This window comes from Anticarsia gemmatalis, chromosome 12 (assembly GCF_050436995.1).
Source record: "Anticarsia gemmatalis isolate Benzon Research Colony breed Stoneville strain chromosome 12, ilAntGemm2 primary, whole genome shotgun sequence".
Lineage (NCBI taxonomy): Eukaryota > Metazoa > Arthropoda > Insecta > Lepidoptera > Erebidae > Anticarsia > Anticarsia gemmatalis.
Window position 1 is genome coordinate 1,293,395 of NC_134756.1, and position 13,570 is coordinate 1,306,964.

The 13,570-nt window shown below is 34.7% G+C and overlaps 1 protein-coding gene across 2 annotated transcripts in view; it reads left to right on the forward strand.

Annotated features, from left to right (window-relative positions):
• The window catches only part of LOC142977301 (dopamine D2-like receptor), a 226,195-nt gene that overhangs the window by 180,487 nt on the left and 32,138 nt on the right, over window positions 1–13,570 (forward strand). For both annotated transcript variants that reach the window (XM_076121118.1, XM_076121119.1), the window contains exon 5: window positions 10,355–10,464. In XM_076121118.1, coding sequence (XP_075977233.1) covers window positions 10,355–10,464 — 110 coding nt within the window. The remainder of the gene's footprint in view (window positions 1–10,354; window positions 10,465–13,570) is intronic.

The following is a 13,570-nucleotide window of genomic DNA, read 5'->3' on the forward strand; positions in this document are numbered from 1 at the left end:
AGGATTAACACAACTAAAGCTCATTTAAAAGGTCTTAATGACCAAGTGTTAATCATGGTACCTTTTCACGGTACCTTCATTTAAGGGTTAAATTAAGGACGTTTTGACAATTAGAATCAACGGGTTGGAAACGAAATAATAATTCTTGGGGTAAATACCCTTAATCGGATGACTGATGATAAAAGGTGGTGTTATCTTGTGATAAAGTCGGCTTATGATTATAATGACTGTAATTCGTTGTAACTGGTAATTCAACATTCAATACTATCGATTAACGAGTCTTTGACATTTGAATTTACTAAAAATAGTTCTTGTAGAATACGCTAGGGGCGCTGTATATGAACAAAATCTTTAATTCTCGCATTGCATGTTTATAATATTTTAGGCGCAGGTTACATTGACAGCTTGTACCTGTAAAATTCTTTTGCAAAATTCTCGACACTCGGTAGTGTTGGCTGTAGGGAAGCGCGTAACTGGTCGAAAGCTGACTGGATACGTTCCCGTTTACTCTGTAGGTACTAATCTATACTAATATTATAAAGCTGAAGAGTTTGTTTGTTTGTTTTTTGAACGCGCTAATCTTGAGAACTACTGGTCCGATTTGAAAACTTCTTTCAGTGTTAGATAGCCCATTTATCGAAGAAGGCTATAGGCTATATATCATCACGCTACGACCAATAGGAGCAGAGTACCAGTGAAAAATGTTACAAAAACGGGGAAAATTATGATTCTCTATTGTGACGCAAGCGAAGTTGCGCGGGTCAGCTAGTATCAGATAATAGTGGTGAAGTAGCATATTTCTAAATGTTACGTTATGTTAATATACGGTAGAAGGAGTAGCTACAATAAACCTTTCATAGTAAAATATGCATTAAGAGTCGTGTCCTCCTCCTAAAGGTTACAGAGTGACCTTTAATGAAAGGCCTGTGTCGTCCTTTGACGGACACTCTAATGGGCGACTTGGAGATACATATATATATACAAGTTATAGGAAAATTGTTGGTACATACTAGCGTAGCGAATATTTTTACTGATTCTAGGGATTTTGAGTTATTAGCGGCCAGTTTTTTATCAAACGTAATAACCACAGTATAGGGGTAAAGTAAAAATTACAGTCAAATTTGTTTCTTCACGAATTTACTGATAGTGTAATGAAGAAACTGGCTATGAAAGAGTCATAATGGTAGCAACAGGATAAACAGGATAGACATCGTCTTGTAGAATAACCATTGAATACAAATCCAATATGTGGTTAAATTAAGATCTTTTTTATTTATACATGTTTTAATCCCGAAGAAGTAGACAGAGGTGTATGAAAGGCACCCACGCCACGTTTCGCCGTTTGCAATGTTAGTCTCGTATAATAGGAGATGGCCTATCGAATATATCCAACACGTTACTGGACTTTAGGTTAGATACTGTTAAGAATATTCTAAAATCACTGTAAAAAGCGCAATAGCACTTGTTACAATAAGCCCACGACTTTTACAACTTAAAAGAAGGCACTAAACAAAACACTGCACCTTGATTTTTTGTCTCGTAAAGGCCCTCTGGAGTTAAATTTCGTGGTCACGACAACTCTACTTTCATTCCAAAAAATCCTCCTATTACAATTTGCAAAAAGAAAAGTACTTCAAAAAAGAGGTGCTCAAGAGTATCATTATCAAAGAGTCACAAAACAAACCTTTACTACAGTGACCCAAAACGGTGTTAACATCAACTTGGACTCGAATCTCTGACCTACTTAACACAAGTTGTACCCAAGTTATAACGACCGAAGATCGCAGATAACGTTTGCAATTAGAAATTTAAATTTGTCCAAAGAGTCCTTTTTGAGAAGGTTAATTACTTTGTTTGAAGGTATCATAGCAGTTCAGGTGTAATTATTTCCTTCTGAACTTAGAACAATATTAATTAAGACATTGTTGTTTCTTGGGTCCTTTTAAGGGAAAAGGGCTGCGTGGCCGTCCGTGGTGGAAATTTTAAGTTGGTTTAAGTATTTATTAATGTTAAGGGTTTAGAAAAGTGTGATGGTAGTCCCGATAGCAAAGGGACTAGACTAACGATAAAGAGGTTGTAGATTTAAGTTTTTAACCTTTGCTCTATTGTTTTTGAAACCCTTAATTATGCGACTCAAAGCTAATACTACTCCAAATTAAGCTAAATTTAAATTTTACTATCCTTGTATACAACTTCTGCGCAAAGGATTTGATCCTGGGTCAAAAATTGATAGAGATTTTTTGTATTGTTCATAATAGTTATCAATGATACCTTATTACCCATTACGCCAGCCGCATTACATACATACATTAAGCCCTACAATGCTAACTTTCTTGTACAGAACATTTATAACCTAATCAAAACTTTCTAACAAAAGACTTAATAACAATTACCACAATAATTCATTTTTATAAGAACTCCTTCAACCAAAAATCACTTGAAATTGTTCGTGACGTTTCAAGTGTTGAAAAGAATAAGTGCTCCGATTTTCTTAGCTTCCGTTTCCGATAGAAAAGGGTACCCTTCCGTGAAAGCCTTCGGGCCATAATTCAGTGGTGACCAATAGATTTATCAATGGGGAAACCAAGCGTGAAGCCCTGTGCTATCTTTGAGAGTGATTTTTGATATTTCGCTGAGTAGTGGCTTGAGATCGATCTTTTGAGATGCTCATAAGATGTGGGTATTGTTTCTGAGACTTTATATAAAGATAATACTATCTTCAGTATCATTAACCGTATAGGATTTTCTAGAATATTATTTTATAATTACATATTAAAAATGCTCAATTTATGTATTGGTTATATAACGTAACAATATTTAGTTTTATCGTCGTTTAACCATTTCTTTAGAAAACAGATCCAATTTTTTTTCGCGTTACATTTTTTTGTATCGGTTTTAATTTTAACAAAAATATATTCTGTCTTCATATCTATTTATGTATACGGTTATTATTATATTCACAGAAATTTCATACTAAAAAAAGTTTGTTTAGACTAAAAATTCTTATTTTATGTTTACAGTAACAAAACAAAATCGAACCTCCATCAGGGGCTTGCACAAATATTTACGAGCTCTATTCACACCATAGCACAAAAGATCCATTAGTCGATCACATGTTTTACCTCCCACCTTATCACGGTAAAACCAAAAAACAAGTCTTTTCATTGCATTGAAAAACACTTCAACCTACCATTGATGACGTATTTTAATGATTCATCTTCTATAATAATAAAAATTAGGTTTTGAATAAATAAGTCCCTTGGAAATATATTAACGCCGCTTTCATATTTTTTTCTTTTCCGTCTCGTTCGGAGAATTTTTTTTTGCATACGGATTGTCAAAAGTACTGTAAAGTGCCTTGCAAAGCGAGTTTTATATGTTGTTTTATATATACATTTTTGTACATTATACTGACTTGATTAAAGCTAGAATACTAATTACTACTAAAATGCGCTACATCAAATAGAACAGATTTAAAACTCAAGCATTTTGTATAAAAAATTCGACTTTTACGCTCGTGATTGTCGTAAAACGGTCTCAGTCCAATATCGGTGCTCACCAAACAAATAAACAGTTAATTTTACTACCGTATTTATAGGATTTAAATGAGTGTTTTATAAAGACTTGACAAAAGTGGCACAGAAAAATACCGCATGAAAATAGACGTTGTGAAGAATGGACGAATAGGTATCATTTATGATTTGTCGCTTATGGTCTGTATAATAATGTGGATTTTTAACTTCTAACTACAATGACCATGTCTCTTTATTTTATCTGTTTTTTTCATGAATAAACAAAATAAATACATAAATGTGTATATGTATATAGTAATATCAGTACCGCGCAGTTCTCTACCACCATTGACTACCGGCAACGGCCAAATCTGTATGACATTCGGTTCAGCGCCTTTAGCGGGCGTCGTAGAAACTATTTTGGCGGTATATTTTAAATGTCAAACTCTCGATACTCTATGGTTTCAATTGTAGAGAATCATACTACAGTAGTATTCCGACCACACATTGAAAAAAAAACACATTGAAAAAAATTTAAAACTTTTCAGTATCTTGTCCAAGTCAGTAACAGCCTTCTAGAACATTCTAAGTAAACATAAATATTAGTTTATATTCAACCCGTTGCTTGTATAAAAGAGCAGCAGGAGTCTCGTATAAACGTAGTTGGTACAACAACAGAACACAATACATAATGCACTAGTTGAACTAAACGTTTGTTCTGGATGTTTCTACAACAATCTTTGCTTTGTTTTTGTGTCTTAGAAATATATAATGTTTTGTTTTCTATTTACAATACATTTTTCAGAAAATTTATTCAGTAAAGCACAAGTTTACTATGAATACGATTTCTACATCTTCCAACCCAATCTTATGCAGTTGAACCATAAAAAATATTATTGTCTATAATTATTTCATATAATTTTTTTTTTTTTTTTTTACTTGGTTAATGCATGAAATTGCATGTCCTAGCCAGAAGGGCTAGGTCTATCCACTAAACCACCAAGCTGTTGCCTCCACCTCCGCTTAGTGCCGCGGCTGCGGGAACACCTTTATTCACGTATCCGACCTGAGCACAAGTCAGATGGGAGTGAAAATTCAGGTGAAAAGCTATTGTGTACTCAATTATTTTTTGTCTTTACAATGAAAAAAAAATCGTATGAAATCTTCGGCGTAAATTAAGGCAATTAAAGCACTCAATCCAATCTTAAAAACTAGTCTAAATATCTTTCTAGATTGAGCAACGAAAGTCATTAATAACGCGTTAATCTCCGACTGTTCATTTACTTCTAACTATCAATCAATCAGGCTATTGTCTCGTCAACTAAGATCTTTCAAGGACCCGTTTGACTAACTGTTAGATAAATCTGTTAGATTAGAGATAGTTTTTTAATTGGGTTTAAAGCTTTTTTTAAGTAACTGACAGGGATTTTTCATGAGCAGATGGAAAGGTTTAAGGATTTGGCATACAGAGTGCGTTTTGCGGGCAGCGTTCGTTTTTTTGACTTGACCGCGGACCGCAAAACTTATCTATGTACATAAATAGTGCCAAATCATTTATGACGTATGTAATCAATAGTAACTTACCCTATAAAATAGGATGAATATTGCGACACATGGGTGTATTTACTAGTTTGCCTGCACAACATGTGATATTACAAAATAGTCCATTATTCTCACAAAAAAGATAAATAAAAAAAACTACAGTCTCGTAGTAATAGAGAATTCTCTATTACTATCGACTACCGACAACCGAATATCATCGAGAAATTTTGTATGAAAATCTGATCAGCGCCTCTGACGGACGTCGAGGAAACTTTTTTGGCAGTACTTTCTAAATGTCAAAATTTCAATAGTCACAATTTCGGCTATAGGTAGTCGACAGTGGTGGAGATGAAGGTACAGTTTAACATTATTTCGTTTCCCTAAAAGATTAGTAAAATATCCTTGTTTTACTTTTTACAAGATGTCTCCCTGTTGTATGCTACGTCACGGTACCTTACACACGGGTTTTCCAGAGGTCAATGGACGCGCTCTGATTGCTTATCATTAACTTTTGTAGGGAGTTCAAACTATTAGACTGTGTTTTGTTTATATTGGACACCTGTGACCCGCTATCGATAGTTTCAGGAAGTAACAGACACTTCATTATAAAATATAGAATTTGAAATCATATGTACTACAGTAGCTCAATTCTCTATTACTGTCGACTACTGACAACCGACCTGTCATCGATAAATTTTGTATGAAAATCTGATCAGCAACTCTGACGGCTGTCGTAAGAAACATTTTGGCAGTACATTCTAAATGTCAAAATGTCGATAGCTAGCCGGTTGTCGGTAGTCGATAGTGGTAGAGAATCGAGGTACAGATCTTCTGCCTGTATGCAATTACGAGAGGGTGCAGGGAGTCTAGTTCTCTGATTGGGTAAAATTTTGTTCATTTAGTACAGTTTTTGGTCTCCTTAAGTCTTAATATAAGAGCTTTAATGTTACATTATTTGATATATTTTTTAAATGTCTACAATCAAAAATTGTCCCTTCCTATTTCAATTTACTAACTATTTATATTCAACAAGGAGAAGAAAATTTAATCACACTTGACTTAGGAATTCCTAGGTCCATGCCATAAGACCTAAATGTCTAAAGCGACCACATGTCTTAACTTGAAGTACCCTCTTCACTATCGTTCATTCATCATTCATTCATTCATTAATCATTCATGTTTATTACGTCACTTAGGAACCCTAGAAGTCTAAACCTATGTCATCCTTTCACTGATTTAAGATGTAAGGGCACTTCCTAACTATGGCAAGATAAAGTGGCTAAGGCTATTTAGTTCAATGTTCGGCTTTTCAAAATTGATCTCTAGCTATAATTTACATTTTTTATGTCATTATATCTAAAGTTTACGTAAAATTGATTGAATTAATTTTTAAGTTAGTATTGCTAATCAGAGCATACATTTTGATGACAGTAGACTCCTAGTCGCGTAGACAGAAGACATTAGGATTCTTTGAAATTAGGGAACTTTGCTATAAATTGTATAAACTCAGTAGCAGTAGGTCTAAATATTGTAAAATATGGGCAATTAATGATGCAAATAGGTGATGTTAGGTACAATTTGATGTTAATCATAAAACTGTCACTTTTTTTTCTTGTATAATGTTCACAACCAATGTGCTCACTTGCTGCCCATATTCTTATTATCACATGCTAGTAGGTGCTCCCAACATACGGTATGATCAGAGACTAATAAATAACCTATCTATATTCATTTTCCTTAATTGACGTTTAGTCTATATCGCTGATTGTTGGCAGCTCCTCGCATGATCAATTATTGTATCAACCAGATTGTAAAACTTTTGGCGATTGAAAAGAGTGGCCGGGAGTTTCTTGCTAGCTCTTCTCATAAGGCTCTACCCCCTTTCCGAGCTAGTGGTAGATTCAGTAATTGTAACGACTATCATAAGTGTCAATTTTTGACGTAAATGAATAAATGATTTGATTTTGATTCATACTTAGCGAAAAGATAAACCAAGGATTTTTTTATAAAGCAGTTTTATCACACATTCCTCAAGTCTTATATATAGCGGACATAACATCGTATCAGTCTTTAACTCTTGAATAAATAGAATTCCCTTGACGTAGAAAAATAATTGACTATCCCACTGGCTGGGCACGACTCTCACCAGCTAAATGTTGAAACCTACAATCCCTTAAAAACTATTCTGTTTTTAATATAATGCAACGGGTCTTATACGCGATTGAAAATTTAAAGGTTAGGATACCTTATTTGCTGCCCGACGTTTCGATCGCATTACAACGACCGTGGTCACGAGCTGACTGATGTGGCTGCTAAGCGTCGTCTTCTTGCGACGCGAGTTTCGACGCCTACCCTCACTTGGTTTTCACTTAGTGTACATTGTTCTTATAATATTATGTGTACTATTCTGTTTTTTCAAACACGCAAGCTTTTCTCAAACAAGACGAATAAACGAAATATCTTAATTAAATATTAATTAAAGCCGCAGTCGTTTCAAATGTTGAATATACCGTCGTAGGTAGGTCGTAAGCCTATTTAGATTGTGCTATCAGTCGTACGCAGTGTGTGAGTTCCGAACTACGGACAGGAAAGGGCCTGCGAGTAGACGCTGTACACAATGGGATTTCGAAGGACTTAAGAGTCCATTTTGAATTAATATGACGTTTTTTTGGCGTAGTTGGTTGTGGTCATAGATATTTTTTTATAAAAATATCAGTCACTATTATAAAAAATAGTTTCAATGAGGGACAGGATCAGGAAATCAACCGGCTTTTAATTGGCGTCTTATTCCTAGTTTTACTTTGGAAAAACAAAAGAATAGAGAAAAGGCGTTTCATAATGTGCCTTTTATATTTTTATTTCCTCGGCATTTAAAAAGACAGAAAATTAGGATGGAATTAGTTTCCAGGCGAACATGGAAAAAATGGATTATTTGTTTAAATATTTTCCAATAACTTTCACTAAGCAAGCACTTATAAAGTATCCAAACTATATCTAAGATCTAATATCACGTTGGATCTAACATTATTTTCTAATTAGAACAAGAATATAATTTATCCTTAGCACTCGTCACCTCATGGTGAACCTACTCTAATGAGTTTAACTCCTCAGGAAGCGTGTTTTTCATATCTGTGTGAGTTGAATTTAATTTCGTGAGTTACTTCTAATATACCTCGTACGGTGTGTAACCTTTGTGTGCCGTCAGGTTTCAAGTAATTATGTCTAGCTGTTGAATATTGTACGTTATTTGTGATTTATATATTTGTATGCTTATATGTAGACCCTGTATTTAAAAAATCGTGGACCCATTCTTAAAATCTTTTTTTGCAAAGCTGTCGTTGCTTGCTAAAGTATACAGTTTTTGTTTCAACCAATTTTAAAACGATCCGTGTACTGCGACATACCTGCCAAAAGTCCGGCGATTGAAGGACGCTAAAATGAACGCGTTATAACTTCGGCTCATAGGTGACTTGGGTCACGTTAACGTTTAGCGAGTATAAAGGCAGGTGTGTCGCTAAACTAACCTTTAATAATTATTTTGTAAAACTAAAACTAGAATTATGTCTGTCTTACGCCTTATTGGGGCAAGTTAATATTTAGATCTTTATCCGGTCTCATTGAAACTTAATCTTGGAGATTAGCCATTAACCTATTTTTTTAATTCACGAGCTACACCGCTCCCGGTAGCTATTAGACCTATAAAATATGGAATTTTACAAAATGTCCACCATAACTAACATCGGCGACATATCACAGCATATTTCACAGAAGCGGGTCAAGGAAGTCCCGACCCCACTATAAATAATAACCCGGGTTCTGTAATCCAAGCAAACCTTTGACTTGCACTCGAGAGAAAGAATTATCGTTCATTGTGAAACGAGAGAATTAAGAATAGTTTTTATAGTCTTTCTTTACTTTAACTATGGAGGTAAAGATATTTCCTTGAAACTTTAAATGTAATTTCAAACCATGCAAGAAAAAAACTGTAATATACAATACACAATTTCAAAATGGCTTATTTTACACTTTCATGAAATAAAATTTACCCTTTTCAAATTAACAAACAAATACGTTACTAATGCTAAAGTTAAAATCTATATAAGTAAAAAGGAATCACTGAAAAGTATGTACACATATTTTTTGAAGACCTAAACGAAATCGGATAATTATTCTTTTAATATGTTTGATACTATCGGGATAAGGTTTGTATGGGATCGATGGAAAAGATCAAAATTCCCACGGAAACAGAATTAACGGCACCAAATTGTATCATAATCGGACGATGTCGTTCCAGTCCGATAGTAAACAAATAATTTTTATTTAAAATTAAGGCCTTTAAAATTAAATAGACATACTAATGTTAAATTAATATACTGTCCTAACGATTGAAGCCTTTCAAATTAAGCAAATGTTACATTAAATAATTATAATCAGGTAAAATATACATAAACTAAGAATAACAGTACAATTCACAAACGTAAGTTGACGTAATGAATTCAAAAAACAAAAGCAGCCGCCATTTTTTTTCTTTTTCTTCCTTTTCTTTTTCGGCAGCTTTACTTGATGTTGCCTGGTTGCCAACACTAATATTCAAATAAAAAATAAAGCAAATTGTAACTATTACTGACTTATTACCGGTCAAGAGCTTCCATCCCTTCCGTTTTTTAACTAAAAACTAACCGAAAATCCTGGCCCAATAATTCAAGTCGACCTTTTCGAAAACTCGTCACAATAGAAACCCCGACCCACTTAGGCTTAGGGTCTATTGTACAGCCTATATTTGAGGGCAATCAATTGTAGTGAACTAATCGCACATGTATAGAAAATCTATATAGTTGGGATTGATTTATTTTCATTGTAGATCTTTTGTTAATAAGAAATAATAGCACTCTACCTTAGGATTAAAAGTGATCAGGCATATCAGTTGAAACTGTCATGTTCTTCTAACATTAGCTGTCATTTCGCAGCTATCAACATAACACTTAAAAAATAATGGAAAATAGTCCTTACGGCAGCCGTTAGAGGCCCTGATCAAATGTTCAAACATTATTTTTGATAGTCGATAGTATAATGCTATTGTGCATTAAACGACGAAATTACAAAGATGAATCCCTGTGTGCCTGTGTTTATAAAAATAGTCCCCATGCTTAAAAGCGGAAAGGTTTACCTAATACCTTTTCACGACTAAACCTCTAAATCTATCGGGTCAGATAGTGTTAAACGACAACAAAACCCTTCAAACTCTAATACTTTGACAAAAGTAAGAATATTTAACAGTATTGATGTTTTCATGTTCCCAGTTCGTCGGCGTGTGGGGTCTGCCGGCGGTGGCGTGCGACTGCTACATCGCTATCGATGTCATCTGCTCCACATCCAGTATATTCAACTTAGTCGCTATATCTGTTGACAGGTGAGTACTGTTATAAACAGAATTTATAAACGTTCACAAGGAAAACTTGTTAAAATTCAGCTAAGTAGCGGTTTCGCCCAAATTTTGCTTGCCCGAATTGGGCGATATTTTCGATTTTGAAATTTTTTTGTGCTTTTTTGCCCGAGACAAATTTAATTTCGCAGGTCTAGTAAAATATATGCCATCAAAAACATTCTGTAGAATTCCCAAGTCTCGCCGTAAAAAGTTGTGAGATCGATATTATACCAAGTCGATTAATCTATTTAGTCTCTACTTAAAAGACCTTCTGTCTTAAGTTATTACGTATGTTATTATCATGCCAATTTAAAAAGAAAATACGTTTAAAACAAATAGACCGACCTGGCCATCGCATGATTTGATTAATAGTTTGTATCACACTACACAGCACGACAAGAAGCTAATGCTCCCGAAATGTTAATAATGGCGAATTTGTGTTTTCTTGCGATGACCAAGTCGATCTATTTTGTTTTAAACGTATTTTTTTTAAATATGCATGATAATAACATACGTAATAACTTAAGACAGAAGGTCTTTTAAGTAGAGACTAAATAGATTAATCGACTTGGTATAATATCGATCTCACAACTTTTTACGGCGAGACTTGGGAATTCTACAGAATGTTTTTGATGGCATCTCACTTCTTTTTGTAGAGGGAACATAAGTCCAATTTGTATGTAAAGACGTTTTTTTTTTCATAATTCAACATATTTTCCTAATGGAATGTTGTTCAATTTCATGGGCTAAACACCCTTACCCACCCTATACCCCCTCCCGTTATGCCTCATATAGTAGGTACCTATCTACACCTATTTATTTTATTTTCTACAGTAATAATGATTCATTAACTGCAAATGTAACCTTGTAATCCTATACATTTATATAGAATTACAAAGTTATTGTGGCAGTTACTGTATTTAGAAAACTGGACCGAAATTAGAAAATATTAAATTTTTCCCATGATTAAGACACTAAACCCTATTTGTATTCTAAATTTGAAGCATCTAGGTCTCCTAGAAGTACCTTAGACTTTTGATGATCGGTGAGTCAGTGAGTCAGTGAGTCAGTGAATCAGTGAGTGACAAAATTTAGAAACTTTAACAAGTTGTCATTCTTAAACTACTGGTTCAAATTGACTGAAATTTTAAATATACCCTGTTTATACAATGACTAATTAGTTGCTGAGAATTCAGGCTTCTTGTTTTATCCACAACGAAATTATAGGGGTGTCAAAAATAGCCCGAATTGCTTCGAGAAAAGGATGGTACGGCCGTGCCGCTTTTTTTTGCTCGACTTGCGGGGGCACTTCCGTGCCCCCAGATTTCAAACTTTTTACGCAAGTTGTAACAAAATTTTGATAGGTAGGTATTCAAAAAAATACTTAGAACTATTCCCACAGTCTTGTGAAATCGGTGCAGAAACGTCAAGTAAATTAAAATAAAATACACGATTTGCGTTAATTTCCATGTAATACTAGATTGCGAGAATCATGTGTTGGACAGTGATTATTGTGCATTTATTAGCTAAGACTTTGTATTAAACAAATATCGGTATGTTTCATAAACACAAAGTATTTAAGTCTAGCTGAATTTCAAGTTCTTTGTTTATGAGTCTTTTAAAATTACCGAAACTAGTATTGACTACAGATATTAAAAAAAAAATTCAGAGGTTGTGTAACGAATACTTTAAATAATCCTACTTTATAAAAAAAATAAATCAATTTAACCCATTACTGTCCCATTGCTGGGCAAGGGTCTCCTCCCGTAATGAGGGAGGGGTTAGACCTTGAGTCCACCACGCTGGCCAAGTGCGGGTTGGGGACTTTGCATGCCCTCAATAAATGTATTAAACAAATTTTAGGCATGCAAGGTTTCCTCACGATGTTTTCCTTCACCGTTGGAGCATGTGATAATTATATTTATAATACACACATATGTGACTTCGAAAAGTCATTGGTGTTTTGCCTCGGGTTCGAACCTACGACCACTTGCGTGGGAGGTATCAAGTTATACCACTCGGCTATCACTGCCTAATTTATATCACATTCAAAATGTATCTTTAACACCACACATACAGGTGGTTTCACCTCCATTATCCACAGGATGTTCAAACTTAAAGTACAATCTGTATTTTAAAAGAGGCTTTCATTTCCAGGCTGCGTGGGCCCTTGTTGTACTCAAAGTGGCGTGAACGCCTTTGACAGGGTGTTCTCTGCTTTGTTTAAACGACGTTGATTAAGGCACATGGTGTTTACTTTTTAATAAAAGCTTTTGTAGTTAGGAATGTGGGCGGTGTGAATTTAATAGTTAACTGTGTTTCTGAAGCGTATGGTTTTTGTTGCGGCACATTACTGGAAAGAAAATGGATTATTTTATGTCTTGTCTTTATTTAAGTTTTTAGACTGTCTGTAATTCTTTCTTGCGTAATTTCGCGACGACAATTCATAGTAAACAGAAAGTCTTGATTTTCACGTAATATTATTATAGTATTTGATAGCTTGCATAGATCAATTCTAGTTAAACGATATAAAATTACATAAATCGGGGCACAATATTATAAATTATAGTAATGTCAAATACCTACCAGAAAATATCACGATAATTTAAACAAGTTAACAGGAATTAACGCGAACACGCATTTTACCTTAAAATGCCTAACGTTTCGGCGCAGGTTGCACTCGCCGTGGTCCCAGGCAGACTGGAGCAGCGATGACAGGACTTCGTGTATATGAGGCGGACGAATGTCCATCCACCCTCATATTTTGATTTTTCCAACCGCCAACACACACTACACTAACCGTGTCCCTATTCTGTGAGCTAACCGATTGCGAAACATAGCGAGGTTTTGTAACAGTAATCACTGGATTCCACGTCGCGGATAATTTGAAGCCGTCTTCCCGATTGAAATTTGGATGTTTCTTGATTTCGATCGCTTCACGAACAATCCTCGAGTAGAAATGTCGTTCAGTGGAGAGGACTTGAGGGCGATGGAATTCAATCCAGTGATTAGTTCCTGCTTCGAGTAGATGTTCCGCAATGGCTGACTTACTGATTTGACGGTTCTTAACAGCGGCGATATGTTCCTTGAC